The sequence below is a fragment of the Vespula pensylvanica genome, chromosome 6 (assembly GCF_014466175.1).
Source record: "Vespula pensylvanica isolate Volc-1 chromosome 6, ASM1446617v1, whole genome shotgun sequence".
Taxonomy (NCBI): domain Eukaryota; kingdom Metazoa; phylum Arthropoda; class Insecta; order Hymenoptera; family Vespidae; genus Vespula; species Vespula pensylvanica.
Window position 1 is genome coordinate 8,242,831 of NC_057690.1, and position 23,297 is coordinate 8,266,127.

The 23,297-nt window shown below is 30.1% G+C and overlaps 1 protein-coding gene and 1 long non-coding RNA gene across 12 annotated transcripts; one reads left to right on the forward strand and one right to left on the reverse strand.

The window, feature by feature from the left end:
- Positions 1-960: 960 nt before the first annotated feature.
- LOC122629900 lies at positions 961-21,685 on the forward strand. 11 transcript variants are annotated; one of them, XM_043813764.1, is made up of 22 exons: positions 1,120-1,342; positions 2,684-2,717; positions 2,793-3,116; positions 3,507-4,023; positions 4,159-4,301; positions 4,866-5,133; positions 5,203-5,476; positions 5,560-6,692; positions 6,777-6,949; positions 7,026-7,404; positions 7,595-9,636; positions 9,709-9,937; positions 10,039-10,236; positions 10,672-10,746; positions 11,181-13,868; positions 13,965-14,075; positions 14,143-14,508; positions 14,628-14,778; positions 14,867-14,955; positions 15,045-15,115; positions 15,190-15,356; positions 15,636-21,685. In XM_043813764.1, exons 4-22 carry the CDS (start codon positions 3,790-3,792, stop codon positions 16,298-16,300), a joined length of 9,456 nt encoding a protein of 3,151 aa, XP_043669699.1. In that variant the 5' UTR covers positions 1,120-1,342; positions 2,684-2,717; positions 2,793-3,116; positions 3,507-3,789; the 3' UTR covers positions 16,301-21,685. The 11 variants fall into 11 exon arrangements, with proteins under 11 accessions (XP_043669703.1, XP_043669699.1, XP_043669696.1 ...); XM_043813761.1 differs by having other exon boundaries at positions 1,120-2,082; positions 2,684-3,116; XM_043813762.1 differs by having other exon boundaries at positions 1,122-1,261; positions 2,684-3,116.
- Positions 21,673-23,125, reverse strand: LOC122629913. Its single transcript, XR_006327372.1, has 2 exons — positions 22,138-23,125; positions 21,673-21,897 (listed from the first exon to the last, which is right to left on the reverse strand). It is a non-coding gene; the product is annotated as an uncharacterized LOC122629913 (long non-coding RNA).
- Between the last annotated feature and the right edge of the window lie 172 nt (positions 23,126-23,297).

Below are 23,297 nucleotides of genomic sequence, written 5' to 3' on the forward strand. Positions count from 1 at the left end.
TTACACTTAATGTTGCCACATCATTTGAATACCACATACACGTATGTATCAAGTAAGTTTGTATAATATCGTTTACTTTTTTAATAATACAGCTATTGTAAATAATTACATATGTCTGTGTAATATCTTATTTTTGAAATACAAGTTCTTTTTAGTTTTAAATATTCTAACATATTTTCGCCGTCAATATATTTAATTTTGATCAACTTCGTGTCATCAAATAATATCGGCGCGAAATATTCACTGATTTGAATGAACGACTATGTCGCAACTACACCGACTGATTTCCATCGTTGTTACTTATTTTTTAAAAGTACAAAAAAATTGATTAAATATTTTTAATATTATACACTTATACATTAATCCTGATTTTATAATAATAATAAATAACATAATCGAGTGACAGAATATTGGATCATAAATTTTGTTGAATTACCGTTGCAATACCACTTCCTGTCAGGTAAGTCAACGTTAAATATTATATACGAATACATACTTATAAGTAAAGCTTTAGGTTCTTTTGTTACCTATATAAGAACGAATTGATCATATATTTATCCTTTCAATTATGTAGTCAAGTTTATTCAACAGTACCCGTAAAGGTACATAAATTTATTGACCAAGCTTCAGGTAGATACACGAGAACAATTGGTCAAATCCTATTGAATACTTTTACTTAAATAGTCATATATATTTATGGTTACTTTTATTCGGATAATCATATTTATTTAATATTAATCATACATATATCGGCTAAGCTTCCGATAGATATATAAGAAAAATTGGTCAAAATGTAGACATTTACCGTTACAGTACCGTTACTTCGAGTTAATCACTAATCCAGCTTGCAATTGGTCGTTGTTGTAATGAATTTGTATTGTCAGTTTTATGGTGGTAGTTATTTTGTAGTGGTAGTGGTCGTTGGTGTGGTGGTTATTAGTGTGGTGATAGTCTCAGTTTGTTGTTGTCGCAGTTGATGGTTGGACGTGGTTGGCGATGGTTAAAAGAATATCTTGCATGGTGCATAGTTAATAATATTTTTCAATGATCTAATTAATTCGAGAGGATTTTTGAAATCTTTTGAATAACGCATCAAATTATAACAAAAAAAGGTATGTGATCGAAGGTCGAGCAGTTACTTTCGGAACGCGACTTAAATGTCGACGATCGTATTGCGCATAGTACCGCAAGAGAGCGTAGCAACCAGTGAAAAAAATGGTGGTTATTTGGGTGTAGTCGGGAGATTTTCTGCAACACAAATGTGAGTACCGGCAGATTAAGGGATTACGAGTGCTGTTTGTCAGTGCACCACAAAGCTAATATGATCAGGTTTATATCGGAGGTAATGAGAATATTAAAAATAAACTGGATATTCGATAATTTCACTTGGATAGCTCGGCATTGGTATGAGGGTACTGTTCGTCTTCGCATGACAAGTACCAACAGTCTTTTTGCTCAAATTTATCAGTCAAAATTATATGAAAAAGTCATAATTTTTCTGGAAATAGAAAAAATTTAACTTCTATTACGCTTTTCTAAAACTCTTTCGGTTAGACAATATGTAAAATATATAAGGACACGATATTTTTGAGATAGATGTCACATTATCTCGGTGTCTCTCTATGTGCGTGTACGATTGTGTGCAGTTATTTGATTTGCGGCGTGCGAGTGTATTACTTCCTTCTACTTCGTGTGACATGCATACGCTGTGCGTACAGCATGCGGCGCAATGGTGCTCGTGAGATACGTATATACATACATACGTAAAGATGTACTATATACTGACCGACTATATACTGTCAACATTTTTCGAGTCTGTCCCATGATACTTAATTACATTCTACGCCTTTAGTGTGGTAAATCCTTTCCTTCGCGGTCCGTTTATCTGCATTTTGCGTTGCAATTTAAGCGACCGGACTAAGATGAATATTTGCATATCTTTGCTATATGATTTAGACTATAGATAGTATGTAGTATATAACTTCTGTGCTAATAACGACGGTAGTTCCTCTTATATTTATTGGCAAGTGGATGTGATCAGCATTGTTCTATTGATGAAGTTAAATTTATATAATCTGTGTGGTATAGAAATTTTTACAAGATAAAAGCTGCATAAGGAACACAAATGTTCAGTCTCAATAAATTTACATCATTACAATAATTAAAATAAAATTCTAATAGTAATACATTTATAAGTTATAACAAAACTTTTAGTATTACATTTTTTTCTATGACATATGCATAATATCTTTTAAGATATTTTAATAGCTATATATTAAATATATATGGAATATATAATATTTCATATTCTTAAAATGTACTTCATAAGTAATACAATTAATACAAAAAGTATTATTTGCCTAAAATGCATTTGTCTTATACATTCATAAAAAGCACTGAGATAATATAAATGACTGTTTGATTAAAACAAATATTATAATAAGTTTTTATTCGAAGAATAATTAATTATATTATTTTTTAACTATATGAAAAAAAGTAGATCAATATATATTTAAACAATTTTTTTTTTAATTTACTTTAACCTATATTTTAAAAAGTAAATGACGAAATTATTTCGTTTAAACTATTTTCTTAACTTACATTATACTAATGTATTACACACACATATACAATGTTATATTTGTTTCATATACTGAACATATTAAATATTTGCTTTGAACAGAATGTTTGTGGAAGAAACACAATGTGGAGTTGCAGTATGTACCCAAAATTAGGACAGGATAATTTTCTATCTTCAAATGAACTTTAATCTATTTGTTTTTCATTATCAGAAAACTGTTTCAAGAAGTCCTATGTGCAAAATAGAACTGAAAAAGTCACGTTCGTTGTGTGCTGTATTTTTTTTAAATATGTCAATAATTTTGATTTTGCATTATTGCACACAAAACCAACAAATCTATTGGATTAAAAGCCATTCCTGCAATAAGATTGTGAGATGTTAAAAACCAGTTTAAGAAAAGACCTAATATTACAGATTGTTTTTGTTACTTAGTTCTAAATGGGTCATATCAAGCTTTTTGTTTTAAAATGGTATATAAAAGGACAGCAAATAATTTAAAAGACTACACCTTGGAGTCTTGGAGGTGTTTTATATGGTGATTATAGATAACATTGTCCACACCTCATAATTGTGTATATAATACTTTTACCATGATACTAATATTAATATAGTATTTTTAACATTAACAATTATTAACAATGCTATAGTCGCAAAATGTTTTGGCGTAGATTATTATTTAATAGAAAAAATATATTTTTTTTTCTCACACAAATATTATTTTTTTATATTTATAGTGAAAGAACATAGCTTGTAAATACTTATTGTTTCGTAGATAATATGTGTTCTATGTTTATTTGTAATATCTAAATAGTTGTACAAAATTATATTTCATATAATCTTTAATTTTAACATATTTTCATTTTTAATCTTTAACATATTTTCACATTTTAATAATTTTTTAATGTGATTTACTATTTGATTTCAGATTTCATCGAGTGATCTGGCATGACACATTTATTAAGACTTAAGAATTATGGAAATTATGTATAAAGTTAAGATTATTGGAAAAGAAATATTATAAAAATTTCTTCGATTCTTTGCATCTTTGAAGACAGGCTTGCTTGAAACCATACATTATAATTAATCATAAAAAAGAAATCGAAGAAAAGCAATATTAATTACTTATCTATTGAGTAAAAGTAAAAATACTAACATTCAAAATTGGTCAACATTTTAACCAGCAAACTCTTAAAAGTTGGTTATGTGCAATGCCGAGATGTTGCAATGAAAACAAGGCAGTGAGTTCGGTGCGTAGTAGTCAGAAACACAGCAGTGAAGATATTGTGCTGACACAAACTCAAGCTTTTGCGATTGGAAATCAATTAGATTTGGAAGAAGAGTCACCAGTGGTTGAAAAATCACATAGAAGAGTTCGTTGTGATCTGAGTCCTGTACCAACAAACACGAATTCTAACTTGAATATCAAACTTTTAAATATTAAGGTAAGTTTGTTATAGTGTAATTGAATTATTATTTACCACTTTTTTTGGTTTACTTTTTAAAGTTTTTATATAAAAATGCCTAAAATATTATACAGTATATTGATTTTTATTTTATTCATTCATTTTTTTTTGCAGACTGATAGAAGTACTCGTCCAGAACATCAGGTGAGCACTGGATCTGGTGGGTACAGAGAACGAGAAAGGGAGGCTAAAAAGAGAGCAGCTATAGGCAACACAGTGCGTGGTCTTCTCTCATCTGGCCACAGCAGGCAGGACAGGTATAATGATGTCTGTATCAAAAATCATGCTTTTTACATTGACACTTATTTATTTATTTTTTTTTCTTTCTTTTTTGTGTAACTTAATGTTTATCTATCTTAACTTTTTATAACTTAATAACTAAATATAAATAAGTTTAGTATTTTGATAGATGCCACAATGAAGATTGATATTAAACTTTTATATTACTCTTCTGTTATTTGATTTTGTATACATTTATGTACATTTCTATGAAGTTCAAAAGAGTTGTGACATGCACCTTTATTATACATGCTTCTTAAATTTTTTTTTTCGCTCGATAAAAAAAGCACATTCATTTTTAATTTTTTGCAAAATATAATTTTTTGATTTAATTAAAACACATGATCATATTAATACTGCTTATCTTCATAGTTATGTAAGTTTAATTTTGAGTTTATTTAAATAACTCACAATTGTTTATATGTTTGTGTTAGATGTCTTTATATTATCATTTGTTTGGAATTACCTTAAGCTTTATTTTAATATTCTATATAACATAAATTAAGTTTTAGAATTCAGCATGATTTTTAACTGGATTTTAGGTATGAGACAAACAGGCAACGTTCATCAGGTGGTACCAGCGGTGGCCTGTCTAGTTTATGTCCTAAGCTGGTGGCCAGTGGGGGTGGTAGCAGCCAGGGTGGCATTGGTTTGTCAGTGGGCCACTTAGCCTCTCAAGAAGGAGGAAGTCCTTGTACAGTTGTTACAACACAAAGAACTCACAATCATTCGCATAATCATAGACGCCAAAGAAAGCTGTCCATTGTTTCTCAAACTGCTTCTAGTTCCGGTAGCTCTTCTGAGAGAAAGGTATATATCATATAATAAATATATTATGAAAATTGAAATAAATTTCAATAAACATAAATTTCTTTATAGACTCTATCAGGCATAAGTCGCTCTTCTGCTACAATCTGCAAAAAGCAAATTCGAATGCAGCGAGCTGATCAAAATGCAGATTCATTGTCTATAACCAGCAACGGTGTTGCAACTAGTTCACCTTCTTCTAAGAAGAAGGTTCTGTCTGCTCGTATTTCAGAAAAGTCGTCTCCTCGGAGTCAAGATTCATCCTCTCTAGATCATGAAAATGATCGCAGCTTTAGTGATGCAGAGGAGGCAATTACTGCAACAGAGAATGTGTTCAAAGTATCAGGTAAGATTTAATAGTCATACATAGATTAATGTATGAATAATATATAATAAATAATGAAAAATATTATTGATTTTCATATTCAGGATGTAGTTCTACACCTTCCACACCAATGAGTAAAGTAAAATCGAAAAGAATAAATAAAGATGAAGTGAATATAGAACCGAATGTACATTTAGAGTGCACAGAATTATTGAAACATAATATCTCAAAAATGTTTTCTGGTATTAACGAGAAGGACACATCTGCAACAGAAATTTCAGAATGTACCACAACAGATACAATAGAGCCAAAAATGAAGAAAGATAATATTAGCGAAGATTTTGTTGGACACAGCAATAAAAAAATATCCTCGTCTTCTGGTGCAAGTAAAAGAAATAATGATGGAGACAAATCTTTAAGATCTAAAAGTAAATCTATTCCACAAGATGTTAACAAATTACATAATTCTAAAACAATAGAAGAAATTGATATAAAAAGTAATGTAGATCCTACAACAACGTCCACAGAAACGTCCATAAATACTATGAATACAAATCCAAAAGAAAAATCATCTAATAATTGCTCTGAATCTGCTGCTGTAAATAGTTTAGAAATGGAAGCAATGCCTAAAGACTGTAATAAAGAAAAATCAAATGAGGAGATAGTAAAAAATTCCAGATTCGTTACATCTAAAGTTTCTGAAGAAGTGATAGAATCAGAGGGTAAAGAAACAGAGACACAAAGAGTTGAAGATGAATGTGTAACAATTTATGATGAAGATGATAATGGCACTAGTATTAGTGATATAGTAGCAGCTCAAGCACTTCATGAGTCTTTGAGTAAATTAGGAAAAGTTCCACCAATGGATACAGATATAGAAGTAATGAAGGATACAAACTTACAAGAAGAAACAGATATAGAGAAAAATTCTCAGAAAGAAGCAGTTACACAAGAAGAGACTGTCGAAGGTTTCATTGGTCCTTTGCTCGATGAAAATTTTAAAGCAGATGAAAAATTAAGTCAAAAAGCAATGGCTATGGAAGAAGTACGCAATTTATTAATGAAAGCAAAAATACAAACAGTTGAAGATGACGATGATGAAGAAAAAGCAATAGGTATCTCACCTGATGGAAGGTTCCTAAAATTTGAAGAAGAAATCGGACGTGGTAGTTTCAAAACTGTTTATCGTGGTTTAGATACTCAAACAGGAGTAGCTGTTGCTTGGTGTGAACTTCAGGTCGGTGAAGCATTGTGAAATGTAAAATATTTATAGTTCATGCAAACATGTGTTTAATATTTAATATTTGATATTTGTTTATAGGAGAAAAAATTAAATAAAACAGAAAGACTGAGATTTCGAGAAGAAGCAGAAATGTTAAAGGGACTCCAACATCCTAATATTGTTAGATTTTATGATTATTGGGAAGTCACGCTTACACGTAGAAAATATATTGTACTAGTCACAGAACTTATGACATCAGGAACGCTAAAAACGTAAGTTCAATTTATAGAAAAATATTTTTAGTTTTCTCCTAAATACAAACTTTATCTTGGTTATTAATTATTCTAGGTATTTAAGAAGATTCAAGAAAATTAATCCAAAAGTTGTGAAATCTTGGTGCCGTCAAATTCTCAAAGGCCTTAGTTTTTTGCATTCTAGATCTCCTCCAATTATTCATCGTGATTTAAAATGTGATAATATATTCATCACTGGTACTACAGGCAGTGTGAAAATTGGTGATTTAGGATTGGCAACATTAAAAAATCGGAGTTTTGCAAAGAGTGTTATCGGTACACCAGAATTTATGGCACCAGAAATGTATGAGGAACATTATGATGAATCAGTTGATGTCTATGCATTTGGAATGTGTATGCTTGAAATGGCTACAAGTGAATACCCATATTCTGAATGTACAGGTCCAGCACAGATATACAAACGTGTTGTTTCGGTAAATTTTTATAGATTCTTATATTACAAAATATCTGTTCTTGTAAATTTTAGTCAATTGCAGTATTATTAAACTATATTTAAATATTTCTTATTTTCAAATATATATATATATATATATATATATATATATAAAATTATAAATGTATAATAAATAACCAAATCTAAGTAATTTTATTTATTCAACATAGGGTGTTAAACCTCAGAGTTATGATAAAGTGGAAAATCCAGAAGTACGTGAAATTATCGAGATGTGCATTCGTTTGAAAAAGGAAGAACGACCTCTAGTTAAGGATCTTTTAAATCATGAATTTTTCGCAGATGATATAGGATTAAAATTGGAGATGGTATCACGTGATTCAGCTGTAGCAGATGCTGAATTATCGCGCGTAGAGTTTAGATTGAGAGTTTTGGATCCAAAAAAACGGACAAACAAACATAAAGAAAATGAAGCAATTCAATTTGATTTCGACATTCAAGCTGATAACGCGGAAGAAGTTGCCTCAGAAATGGCTAAATCGAGTCTTATATTAGAAGAAGATGCCAAAGCAGTAGCTAAAATGTTAAAATCACAGATAGCTGCTTTATTACGAGAAAGAGAAGAGCGACGTGCTAAAGAAGAAAAAGAACGTCTAGATAGAGAAGCTGATACAACTACCACATCTGCTGAAAATATTTTACAACAACAATTAATATTACAACAAATGCAATTACAACAACAACAAATTCAATCTGGTATGGGTATACCAATGCAAGGTCAGGTACAAATGCAGTTGCAACCAAATCAAATACCATTACAACAGCCGCAGTTGCAATCAACTTCTCAACCAGGCCAACAACATAGTTTACAACCTCAACAAGTACAGTTGGTTCAACAGCCTCTTCAACAACCACTTATGCAGCAACAAACATCAGTAGTTCAGCCTCAACAGGCTCAGCAGATACAACAAGCTTCACAAGCTGCACAACAAGTGCAATATCAACAACAGCCACAATACCAGCAATTACAACAGCAATATCAACAACAGCAGTTTTCGCAACATGTTCCACAAAATTTGAATGCAAATTCGCCACAGTGTTCCACTCCTCAAAATGTTCAGGCCCAACCCCAGTTTCCTCCAGTAACACAGCAAATACAACAACAGCAAATACAGCAGCAGCAACAAATACAGCAACAGCAGCAAATACAGCAGCAGCAACAAATACAACAGCAACAGCAAATACAACAGCAACAGCATCAGATACAACAGCAGCAGCAGCAGATACAGCAACAACAGCAAATTCAACAGCAGCAGCAGCAGATACAACAGCAGCAACAACAAATACAACAACAACACATGCATCAACCTCAACAATATATTCAATTAAATCAAATGAGTGTACCGCAGCAATTAACGCACCAAATTCAACAACAATTACAATCTCAAGTTCAAATGTTGCCACAACAACAGCATATGCATCAGCAACCTCAGCAGCAAGTACAATATTCGCAATCTCAAATGCAGCATATTCAACAGGTACATCAACATCCAGTTGGTTCTCCGCCAATTCAAAGTCAGCAATATTACCAACAAAATACAACTAGTAGTACAGGATATACTAGTTCTGCTTTATACCCACAAAATATGCCACAACAAATATTTCACACGTATACTACTTCTACTAATCCACCTGGTCATGTAGAAATTTTGGCATCTACTCAGACTGCACAACAGATTTATTCACATACAAATATTTCTGGAAGCACTGCTCCTGCAACTTCTCAGTCATATATACAGCAACCAACTGGACAAGTTCAGACACAAATACCATCAGGAATGAATATTCAAAGTTCAGTAGCAGTAACTCACGTACAAAATGCTGCAACTTCTACCATGCCTAGTATTCAAAGTGCTCCTTCAATGCTCTCTAATACTGGTCATCAAGCACAATCTCAACAAAATATAGTAGTGCAGTTGCAATATTCGCAAAGTGGTACTGCTATGCCCACTTCTATGCCCATTTCTATGCCTACTTCTATGCCCACTTCTATGCCTTTGACATCGGGTATAAGTGGTCCTATACAGACATCTGCTAGTGACAGGTCATCTTTAACTAAACAAGATACTATGGAGTCGGTACAATCTTTGCCATTGGATATACAATCTACTATGCATCAAGAACAGATGAATACTCAGCAAATGCCAGTTGCTAATACAAATACTGTACCACAACAACCAGTTGCAAGTGATGGGTAAGCTCATATCTAAATAACAATCAATGTATATTTTGTCATTTCATGTTAACATATTATTCATGCTTTTAGAGTTATTTCTGAAAGTTCAGAAAATGTTACAACTTCCGAAAGAAGTAGGGTTAAACGATCTGGTACTAAACGCAAGAAGCCTGGTATTAAATTAACAGTCTTGTCAGTGAGTAGCGGAGAAGGACAATCTATGACTGTTGAGTGTCAGCTAGATACTAGTAAACAAAAAACTGTTACATTTAAATTTGACCGAGATGACATGGTACCTACTGATATTGCTAACAATTTGGTATGTGCATTTCAGAATATAATATATTACAGAATATAATCTTTAGTAGATACATTAATAATGTGTTTTTTTTTTTTTTTTCTTTTTTTTTTATTATGCAGGCAGCTGAAAATTTGCTACCACAATCTCAGTGCGAAACATTTATCGAATTAATTGAAGATATCGTGAAGCAATTACGTTTAGATCCGACGCGTGCTTTACCTTTAGTAGCCCATGGTCCACCAGATCAATCTGCCGGTGGTAGTCCAGTTACAAGTCGTCGCCCAAGAGATCGAGACCACAGTCTTGATACAGCTAAGGTACTAAGATCTACCATAGTTTCTTCTTTTACTAGAATATAATATATTTCATTTAGATCATGAAAGTGGAGTACTTTAATGAAATGTACAAACTATGAAATAGTTCCTTTGCAGATATATACACTGCTTACAAGGTATTTGATTATAGAGCATACGGTTTAATTACTTTATAAGAAATCAGTAAAGAAAATCACATGATAATGTAGTAATATAATTTTTATACATCCTGTTCATTTGATATAATGCAAGTTATAGAAAAGAAGATAAAAGTTCTTAATTTGATAAAAATAAAAATTCATTGCAACTAGCAATAAGAATTAAATAAAGTAGCCATTGAGTATGGTGATAATACGAACAATTAGGTGCAAAATATGTATGTTTTGGATATAATAGAAAGAGTGTGCATATAATTGGTATATGTGGTTTTGGACGCAGCAGGTGAGACATGGCTCGCTAACTCGTCAAAGCAGTCACCGATCGTCGTACAAAGTCCATCGTAGGCACCGTTCGGTGAGTTCATCATCCCCGCCAATCCTCTTCCCATTTCCTGTATTTTGTTGTATATTCCTATTTATTTATGTATCCTTTCTCATTTTATCGAGCCATGAGTAACCAAAGTATTTATATATTTTTTATGTGAATTATAATGTATCAGTTCAATCATAATGGTTTTTTAATATCAACAGAGCACCTCATATCATCTGTACAATGGTATAATTAGGGAAGGAAAGGAAGAATATATATAGTGTCAAATATATACGTGCGTATGTGCTGCGTGAATGTGTGTTGGTGATAGTTTAATTTATATTTATTCCTTTTTGTTATTCGTTACCAGTATATTACTTCTAAGTAGATGTAAGATAAAATATATATACATGTTTGTACATCGAAATTTTCTAAAAGCTTTTGAATATATTCATAAAAATGATGTTATATCTTTTCAGAGAGACGAAACTTCAAACACTTCTACTCCTACAAAATTGTTGCCAATCGATCAAATAATTTCACATATTGCAAGTTCTTCTTTGGATAAGCAACAAAATGTTCCAACAACTGACAGCCAAGGGGTTACTGAATGCACATCAGCAGAAGCATCTAGACGATCATCTACATCTACTCAAAATACTGATACATTGACACCGACTAATATTCCAAGTGATCTCACTGATCCTCAAGAAAGTGGAATTTCTGTAACATCTGCGGATACTGTTTTGGAAGCGACTCATGTCGTCCAAGAAGATATTAATACTTACTCAATTGCTCAATTACCAACAACATCTACTCAAAATCAAGTAGAAGATGTGAATGCTTCTACATCACAAACAAATGATTTAACAAAGGATGATACATCAAAAGAAGTCATAGATATTCAAGAAAAAGATCTGAGTAAGGATATAGCGACATCCGATGCAACTTCTATAGAAACGTCCACGTTAACTGCTGCACCAATACGGAAGATATCTCGCTTCTTAGTTAGTCCCGTAGTTGAACAGAAACAACTCGCAAATGAAACAGAACCTTCTGGTATAACAGAAAATATAAATAATACTATGAAGGTAGATACCACAAAAGCCGAAGAAACAGAAGTAAGTACTTCAGATACACAAGTCATGACAGTGGAACAACCATCTAACGTTGACGTAAGTTTACCTAATTTACAACAGCCTATAGACCAAATGGATAGTACTCAGCATACTTTACAACAACAATTTAATCAACAAACTGCTGGAGTTCAAAACATTTCTCAGATGCCAGTATCAGGGCAGTTACAACAAAATATAGGTGCTGTACAATCAAATCAACATGTTATAATGCCTAGTACCCCAATTATACAGCAAGTAACTCAACAAGTACATCAGTCGACTGTTCAAAACTTCACTGCAATATCACAAAAAGAAATGCAATCTCAACAAATACAAACGAGCGGTTTAAATACGCAAACACAATATCAAAATCAATCCACTGTGCAATCAAATATTATAATTCAACAGCAACAAATTGCTGTACAACAAAATGTAACTCAACAACATATGCAAACAGAACAAAATCAATTGCAATCTCAACGACCTGTACATCAATATTTACCACAACAACATCAACAGTATGTGATACTTTCTGGACCTATACCGCAATTGCAACAGTCTAATGTAGATGAAAGAAATCGTAGGACTTCTAATATTTCCACTACATCTAATGTGTCAACAGAATCTCAAACTATCGAGGTAGCTAATATTCCTGAAGATAAAAGATATTCTACAATGATGTCTAATACACCTATTCAACATGTACAACATGTACAAATTGTTCCACAAGATAGTCCTACTCCTATAACTATAGCGCAAGGAGTTCAAGATCTTGGGCAACATCCAGCAATGCCCCAAAATATTGTACATGTTTCAGGAAATGTACCTGTTCATATGCCAGTTCCTGTTACAGTGCCAGTTCATCCTATTGTTTCTACTGAATCTGCTCATAAAGTTGTGCTTAAACCAAAAGAGGTATCTTCTACACTTCCAGATTTAGCACAGAATTTAGCTAATATCTTATCTAATCCAAAATCAAAATCTGCTACACCACATGGTTTGAGTACTCATGAACCAAATATTAACACAACTGCTGTTAATACAACTGTTATGGATTATAAACCTGCATTACAATCAGAACAATATTTTCAACCTATACAACCTGAGATAAATCAATTGCCAATACAACCACAAACACAGCAAAATTTTCCAAACCAAACTATGCATCAAGTTCATCAAAGCCTGCAAAATGTTCAACAAACATTTCAGAGTCAGCAGTTGCCTCATCAAAGTTCATCTTTTTTACCGCAGGGAGCTCAGTTAAATGTTCCATTACAAACTGATTCTCAATTACAAATTTTACAACAAAATGTGTCAACTCATACGATGTCTTCTCAAACAAAATGGATTGGTTCTACAAACCAAAATATATTGCCTCAAAATTTGACAATGCGAAATGTTCAGCCTATACAGACTCAACCACAGCTACAACAAGTAGCACCTGTCCATCCACAGATGCAGCAGATAACTCAAGATCAAGTTCACGCAGAACCTGCTTCTATATCTGATCAGTCCCATTTACATTTAAAACTTCCAGAACAACAGCAAATAGGAAAAATATTGGATGCAGAGGCTCATGATAGTTCAAGTGGTTGTGGGATTAGACGTACGAGCTCTGATTGTCAGTTATTAACTTCGGAAAATGAAAATTCAAGTCACGATGTGACACCAGAACATACACTTGTAGAATCTGTAGATCCTACTTTATTTATGCAACAACAAATTATGCAACAACAGCAGCAGCAGCAACAGCAGTATCAACATCGTAAACTGAGTCAACAAAATTCATTGGATAAAGTATCAGATATAAGTAGCGTGGGAAGTACAAGTGGAACTGGGCCACAAACAATAGCGGATTTGCATCAAAAACTTGTTCAAGTAACTAGTCAACCATCTGAATTATTAAATGTTGGCACACCACCTATAAGTTATCCAGCTACACCTCACAGTCATCAAGTAATGGGAGGATATGATGCATACATGCATTCTTTACAACAAAAGTTGGTTAATATTGGTATGCCAATATCATCTTCACAAAATATAGCACAGGTAATATATTACGTTATTGTTGTTGTTGTTGTTGATAGCTATTATTAATTTACGTTATTACTTTAATTTACATAATAAATATTTTTTAAATTAAAGGGTCCATTATCGCCTCAGACTACTATACATTCTACGAGTGCTGGTATTGATTCAAGTGTAGTGGCAAATCCTGAAGGACCAATAACATATCAAGATGCTTCTTCACAATCCGTAAGTTACATAAAAAGAAAAAAATGTTTTAAATAATAATTTTATAATTCTTATATTTTGTATTTAGAATGTGGAAGGCTCATTGGATAGTCCTATACCAGGAAGTCAAGGAGGACCTGAAAACATGAGTCCAAGTAAAGAAAACATAAAAGTACGAATTCAAAGACCAGGATCTCGCCTTCAGGAATTAGAACAAGAATTAGCAAAAATTCATCACAGAGGTCCAGTACTTCCAACAACTTCGCCTCAACCGTTAACACCTCCTGTACCTGTTGTTAATCCTCCATCGATACAACCAGCGTTGCAACAAACACAAAATTTATTAACAACTGTTCCTTCAGTACCTGTTGCTACTGTTACACCAAATATTGTGCAGTCTCGCTCTGACACGAATACACCCGTACAGACAGAACTACAAGATTCTGTTTCTGAGGTATTTTATGGGTTTTTAATATTTGTTTAAAGAAACAATCATGTATAGCATCGTAATGCCATATGAAATACAAGAATATCATTTTTACAATTAAAAATATATTATCTTAATGTTAACAGAAACCTGCAACACAACCTGTTAGGAAAATTTCAAGATTTATGGTATCTAAAGTAGCAGGACCTCCAGGCTCTGCTACATCAAATATACAGCAACAAGAAATGAAACCGTGTCATTCTGATGAACAACAAAGTAAGATATTCAACATGAATGGTAATAATATATCATTAAGTTTTATGTTATTTATTTTATATGTATATATATATATATTTTTTTAAATATACTCTATTTAATTGTATAGTAACAGCGGCAGCGTATATGGTACAGAATCGAGAAGGGTCCATGCCTTCAATACAAACAACATTAACAAATAATTCTCTACTTGCAGAGGTAATGATCATGACATTTGTATAGAAAAAGATAATATTAATATTATTATATTTATAATGATAATATTAAAGTTATGTATTTATATACAGTTACAATTAGAGAAAGAGGAACGGTTATCAATTTTAACACCAAGTGAAGAATATCAGTTACTTATAAAAAGGTATGTTTACATGAGAATATATATAAAGAGAAAATATATAGCAGAAAAAAATTACAATGAATTTTACTATTTAGACAAACTATGGAATTAGAAATACTTCAGCGAAGGCACCGAGAAGAATTAGAACGCTTTCAACAACAACAACTACAATTATTAATTCAGCAGCAACAACAAGCAAGTGCATTACACCATCAACATCATCCACTTCTTTATCACACCGTAGCTACTAATGCAGCGGCAGGTCAGTTATATCATAGTAAGAATTTAAACTAATATATATAATTAAAGTCTGTTGCAACATGTATGTAAATATATATCTATATATTCTACATACTACAAACTTTTATAATTTATTCAAGTATATAAGTATGTTTAAGAAAAGAACAAGATCTAAAGTATTATTTACAGCAAATTTTTAATATAAATTCTGAAAAAAAAAATATTTGTTTGAACTTTTCATTATATAATTGTTTGTACCATAATTTTTAAAAAAGGAGTATATCTATTTATGCAAATATAGGACAAGGAAGAGCACCAGGTGTAGATGATCATTTAACGTTTAGCACAGCCCCACAAACTCCATTGCAAAAAGGCATCAGCAATTGTCCAGATACCGATGAAACATTAAGGTTAGCCATGCAGAAGCTTAAACAAACTCCACTTCAACTTCAACAACAACAAACAGCAGCCAGCATACAACATGCTTATGTTATCCCAATTCCAGTAGTGCCTTCAGAAAGTATGCAGAATATTTCTGCACAACAGAATATCAATTATTCAACCGAAACCTCTGATACATCTGATTCAACAAATAATCCTGTGATTATAAATTCGAATCAATGTCAGTTTACACCAATAATACCAGATGCGACAAACGTTACTTCTTCTGCAAGTGGAGCTTTAGTTGCACCAACACCAATATCAGGTTCTATTGGAAGTGGAGGATATGTTCAGTATCATGAGGGTCCTTCGTTAGCAAACTTTCAAACATTCAGTTGCACGTCGCATGCTGGATTCTTTCTACCAGCTGGATATCGTCTTATATATGCGCCTACTGGGACTCCTCAATCTCAACCAGCGACCCCTGCCACTCCACAAATAGGAAGCTCACACGATGGTACGCCTCCTACAGAACCTCAGCATTGTTCTGAAAATGTAACTATTCTTCCTCAAGCAGATCAATAACGCAATACACAATTCAAAATATTCTATACTTTCCAGTCAATTTTTCCAGATAATACATTCTTTATTTAACGTTGAATATTACTATAAAATTATGTATTATTATAATTATCCTTTAATATGATATGCTCCAACATGATTATATCGGTCATACATGAGGTGCACACATATGAAAGCATATATAGGATGTACAGAGCGAGTTGATAATGCTGTCTTATTGAAAAAATTGATCGGTATAAAATCAGTTACTCTACATAAATTTAAGGAACTCATTAACTGATATTATACCGACTAGAGTTTAGTTAGGCAGCAATAATGATGCCCCTTGAGCTTGATGTGTTATGACATTTACGTATAAATGCATAGAAGATATTCTTGTTACCCGCGCACCAGCAAAACATTAATATTTGGTATGTGCCTCACGATTGAAGCAAGATTGAAATTAAATATTTCAAGGATATTTTGAACTGATGTAATAAGTTTCTGAATGGTAATACGAAAACTGGGGATAGAGGCCTCTACATTGTATAACTGTGCTTCGATATTAAAAGCAAATCTTCCATTACTGGAATGCTTAAAGGACCTTAAATGCTCTCAATCCTTCAAATGGCACAGTCCATATTAGTACAGGCCTCAGCTAGTCTTACGATCGAAATGGCATGTAGCCATTCTGCTCGATTATATGTATAACTGTTAATGTATACTGAATGCTTCAGAAAAGGGAATGAAAAAAAGGAAAGAGAGAGAGAGAGAGAGAGAGAGAGAGAGAGAGAGAGAGAGAGAGAGAGAGAGAGAGAGAGAGAGAGAGAGAGAGAGAGAGAGAGAGAGAGAGAGAAAGACAGTAAGGAAGAGAGAACGTATGTTTACTTGTGTGTGTGGTGTGTGAATGTGTCAAATGATGGAGGCAACAGAGAAAAAATATGATTAATATAGTCACTGTTATGCTTTAATGTATTTCTAGCGATTTTACCTACTTCAATTAAAGAGCAAGTGATGTGTTACTAGTTAGCAATCCTATATATCTTATCTACTTTTGAGTACTATTACCATCTTTTGCAATTAAGTATAATTGTGTTTAGTACCTTTTACTTTATCTATTATATCTTCAAGAATTTTATTAATAGTGAGATAAAGATTTCAGAAAGTATACAATCAGAAAACTGCATTTCAGGCAATTCAGTGACAAATGAGATAAAAGATCATATGAAATTCATCCAAATTGGTTCTATTATATAAAGACAAAGAATTTTTATTTTGTTTCTTCATGATTTTTTGTCTCATATGTCTATATAAACATAGTTGCTTATAAAATAAATCGCAAGATCATAAGTTTTGTTTGCTAAACTACCCATACAATCTGTTATTTTTAATAATTCTTCATTGCTTTAATCAACTTCTCATCATGCATTGCTTTGCAAAAATATGTGCTTAATAAAATTTATTGCAAAAGTTTAAAATGAATAATAAGCACATGTGGTATATTTGATACTTCTGCATGATGCAGAATGAAATTTATATGTTGTGTAGTTATAAGAACTTTTTTAATAATCATATCAATTGCCTGGGAATGACAAAAATGCTACTGTTACTCTCACTCCTTTCTTTTGTTCTCATGCACTATTCCATTTGTTTTTTACTTTCAATTAATGGTAATTTTGTTACCTTATTCCTTTTGTACACCAAAATATATGTTTTCTTAAACTAATTTAATGGTGATGGGATCCCTAATCATCTAGTAATGAAATTACTTTAAATACGATCGTTTCTCTGTTAAGCATCTTACTTGAAAAATCTTTGGTGACATGGTTTAACAAGTATTCAAAGTGATTTTTAAATTTGAAATTAATTTGTGATCATTAAGATTAGAAAACATATAATTTATAATCATTTCTGTGAAGATATTATCAGGGAAGGCATAACATTCAAAGTATGATTCAATATATTTAATATGATACATTACATTTCTGTATAAAATCATAAGTTTATAAGACTTTCTATGAAACAATTTTTTTGCCATTTTACCAAAGACGCCTATCATGAATATTAGGCAGTATATTGTATAATGATTTTGAATTCACAAACTACACTAGTCAACAAGGTTTTTTGATTTGATTCAAGTAATAATATCATATTTTGAAAATTTTAGCAAATTCATTTCAAAAATTTTTATTTAACAGATTGAGAATTAAAATACTGTTACATTGCTTTCAATTTTAATTTGGAATGCAACTTCTTGTGGAAGCCATCTGTTATATATTTTTTCTATTCAATAGATATTGTTACATAACTGATACATTTTTGTATGAAAAGTGTGAATGTAATCATATTATATGGAGTGTGTGCCAAAGTGTCATTTTAAAAGGAAATATTAACTTCATATTAATTATATCAACAATTAATTAGTATAATTAAATATTCATTCACTTTAACCTTGATTTTCTGTTTATTTTCTTTTTTGTTTTACAATTTTACTATTGATTTTACAGAACATTTTATCAAAAAATATAAATAATATGTTTATATACTCTTTAATTTTCTAATAAGAGAAAAACAGCCTACACACTATTAAAATAATTTCTTATATTTATAAAATCGTATTTTCATATTCAGAAAATGCGTTAAACTTATACCTCAAAAATAATAAGAATGGAAAATATTGTTGACTAGTGCTTCTTTCTAGTAGAATAATAATAATGTGGTATTGGACTTAATGGAATTGAGCTTGATAAAAAATGGAGTTAGATATCACAAAATAATTTTCAGAGACTGCCTGCAAAAATTAAATCAAGTAATAGTAAATATTTTCCTATATTCTGCAATTTGCATACAATACTATGTGGATAATAATAATATTCTGTACTGAGTTTAGTTTCTCAAATTTTTGAGCTAAATCTATAATAGGACAAAGGAGTGAGACATTTATTAATTATTAGAAGATAATTTTTAAATGTGCATGAAAATAATGAAATTTTGCTCAATAGAAATATGTTATCTAATTATATTATATGCATTATGTTATCCATTTAAAAATCTTGATAATTTAATTTAATATTAATAACTTAAATTATCGCTCAATATCAATCATTCAAAAGTTAGCCTATTTAATGTTTATTGTCAAATTCATATGTGAAAATTTCTATATGTTATAATAATCTTTTTCAATTATATGATTCAAAATTAGAATTTGAAAAGATTTTTATCCATCAGTAAATATTTGAGAGCAAAGTTGTGCGTAAACAGATATATGCTAGATTTAACTTGATTTCTTCACATTTCTACAAGAAATATAAATAACCTTTTCTTGTTTGGATTGAATTTCGCTAGCTTTGCTTGTAGTCCTATACCACAAAACCTGCTTTTGCTTAAATTATTGATTATTAACTTTAAAGAAAATAAAGAATTTATATATATATATATATATATATATATATATATATATATATATATATATATATATACATATATACATATATATATAAAGATACATTAAAGTGTTATTAAAGAAATCTTGTGTATCGTTCATACGTGTCATCTACATTTTACATATGGCACTTATTGCTTTTTTCTTACTTATTTAAGCTTACTCTGAAGTAAACAAGTTTTGAAGGAAAATAAAACTATATAAATTTTTTGTGCTAACTAGTATATGAATTCTTTCTAGTATATGAATTTAAGAAACAATTTTAGAATTATGTTTCTCAGAATTTCAAGAATAGAAACATAAAGACTGATTAGGTAAAACAAGGATCAGTAAGCAGATGAGTAAAAAAGAGAAATCAGTGTTGGAAATATTTTCATTTCTGCTAATTTTTTATTTCATTGATACACATACATGTGTATATATATTGGATTGTAACAATATTATGCAAAATTAGAGTAAACATTTCAAAACTTGATAAACTAGTAAATAGTAATCTCTTGGTGTAAGAAATACTGATTCTCTTCCGTGAAAAACAGGCGGGTCAACTTCCGTTTATATTATAGTTTACGGTATTAGCGTAATGCATTGTAGATCTGCAGAGAAGTAATGAACATATTCATTGATCCATGAATGAACATTATTTTTATGTTTAGATTGCATAATTTTTAGAAGTATAAAAACTGAACTGATGAATATGAATATTGAATTACTTATGATTGATAGAATACATTTTCAACAATACTATTGCAACAAATACATTTTTCAATTTAATGCAGTTTAAAACTTATGTAAATTTAATTTCAGTGACATTGCGTTAAATTTTACATATTGTTCTTAAGTGAGGAAATAAACCAAAAATACATAAAAGTTATGAACCCAAAAAGAATGAGGAATATGAAAACACGTGTAAAAAATATCATAAATGAAAAATATTAAAGCAAAGTGTAAAAAAATACAGCTATAAAAATGTGTTTTTAAATATTTCCTTACTCTTTTTGAAAGTGCCAGATTTTTGCAAGTTAGATAAGAAATACTTATCATTATTCGTCTATGTTATACATTGATATCAATTTTTACAAGTCTTTGCTCTAAACACATTTCAAAACTTCTAAAGTTGAAGATGTGCAAGTGATAATCTTTTTTTTTCATATTTATCTCTTACTTGTGATAAAACAATATAATATATTAAAATATTGCAATATTTTAATATTTTTACATTTTAAAAGAGCTTCTTACATATTACTCTCATTTTAGTCCAATATAGTACATCCGAAATCGCATTTCCAATCACTTAGGAAAATAAATAACAAAGTTTCAATAACTTTGTTTTAGATCATAATATTTAACCGGATATAGAAAATGTAGAACAAATAAGCTTTGGTTTCTTTTACAAAGCTGTTGTAAATTTTATTGATTGCAGTTTATACCTTCTTTCTATTGATAGCTTATAGTATTACAAAATCTACATAAAAAAAATGTGATTTAGTTAATATGTTCTTTACTGAAATAATGTTGATAATTTGAAATTATAACCTATGATAAAATTTTTAACGCTTCATTAATTTCATTAATATTATTCATTTATTCTTAATTTGTTAATATATAGTATATATTTGATCATTAGTAATTACAAATTATATTCTGTAACATGCAGCAAACATAGTTTAATATGCTATTCAATGATTGATATTACTTTGAATAGATAAAGGAACCCCTGACAATTATCTTTATTTTATTGCGTTCCTATTGATTTGATCCATGTCTGTTTTATTACATGCTCATAATGTTTGTACTATGATAAAAAATACAGAAACAAGAAATAGTTATTATAATATCATAATAAGTGCATTCCCTTGCACATGTACGGTAAATAAGAAAAATTGTCTGTGCTAAAGGATCAAAGTCAAAGCAGTTGTAACCTTGATGAGGAAAGTAAATAAATGAATAAAGAAAATGATTACAAAATAGATATTTTTTACATTTTCTTATACATTGTATGATGTTTATTGTTACTACTATTCCAAAAATTGATTTTCCATCAAATAATTAAGCATTTAACATTCTATAATAATTCTCAATATTTTCTTGATACTTGTTTTAATATATATATATTTAATGTGATCTTCCTTTTAAGCATTTCTAATATAGAGTCTTGCATATTGTAAATATTTCTTATATCCTGCAATTTAATAGAGCGTATCATTATTTGTATATTATGATATGTTATTAATCAATATATCCTTTCTCATGTAAATACAATCAAATGTATTGTTCTATAATGATATATTTGTTCGATGAAAGATATATATAAACAGTTAATAATATAAAAATAAAAAATTCTGTTAAGTTTATAATAACATATTCTTTTTAAAGACACACTCATGCTTATTCTAAATATATTCATATTCTTATTGCTTACCACAAATTTTATTTAAACATCCATGATCACAAAGATTCAAAGTGATTTCGTCTTCTTGCATAAGCTCCCATGCAAGCAAAAAATCCCATAATTCCAATAATCAGACCCAAGATTAATGCTAATGTATCACCAAAATCAAAACTACCTGACGCTGCAACTAAGTGAAATAGGGCAAATATCGAAAGTAAAAACGGCCACATGTTTTTACATGAAATAAAATACGTATCGTAGAATGACAAATAAAATAACAATGACTCTTTACTTTCTACGAAAAAATGATTAACGACGTAGTTTCACACTCGATTACAATGCATACGACAAGATCGCTTCTGTAATATTACATTCTGATAATAAAACTTAAGTTTATTCTTTTATTTTTCTTTTCGTTACTAAATACAATTTACATATTATTTGTACGTTTATTTATTATGAACAAATATATATTTTTATTAATTGAAGTATTAGTTAAGAATGTTAACGAAACATAAATATTGCGCACTATTATTCCTCGAGTACGTTACCAAACACATCAATATTTTTAATACTAATTTCAATAAATAATAAAACAAAATAGAAAAAGAAAACAATTTCCATACATATCTTATTTTTTTATCATTTTAATAAAATATTTAATATTTTAATTCTATCAATCACGTAATTTATTAGGTTTGATTTGTAATCAAATTGAAAAACAAATATATTGTTTTGTTATTATTGCTTTTATTATTATTATTATTATTATTTATAAAAATAAAAATTGTAAAATCGTGTAATTTTTGTGTCAAATAAAATAATTTTTCCATTTGCTCCAATGGACTACCAATATATTCTATTCGTCACGCTTCACTGTTTTCCTGAATTCTGATTCGCTATTCAATTTTATCTAATGATAGTATCGTCCATTTATCAACTAACAATTGTTATGAATTAATATAAATATATTATAAAAATCAGAATATATGTAATCATTGTATATATAAAAAATGAAATATAAAAAAAAATAAATAACAATATCTTAATTATAAATGAAAGTTGAATCAGTTTAAGAAACATCTAATGTGAATCAGCCATTAATACCGATAAGTTATAAATCGTTATCAAAAATATAAAGAGAGTAAGAACTCATTAAAATTATTATTTGTAAAATTGTAAATATTTTT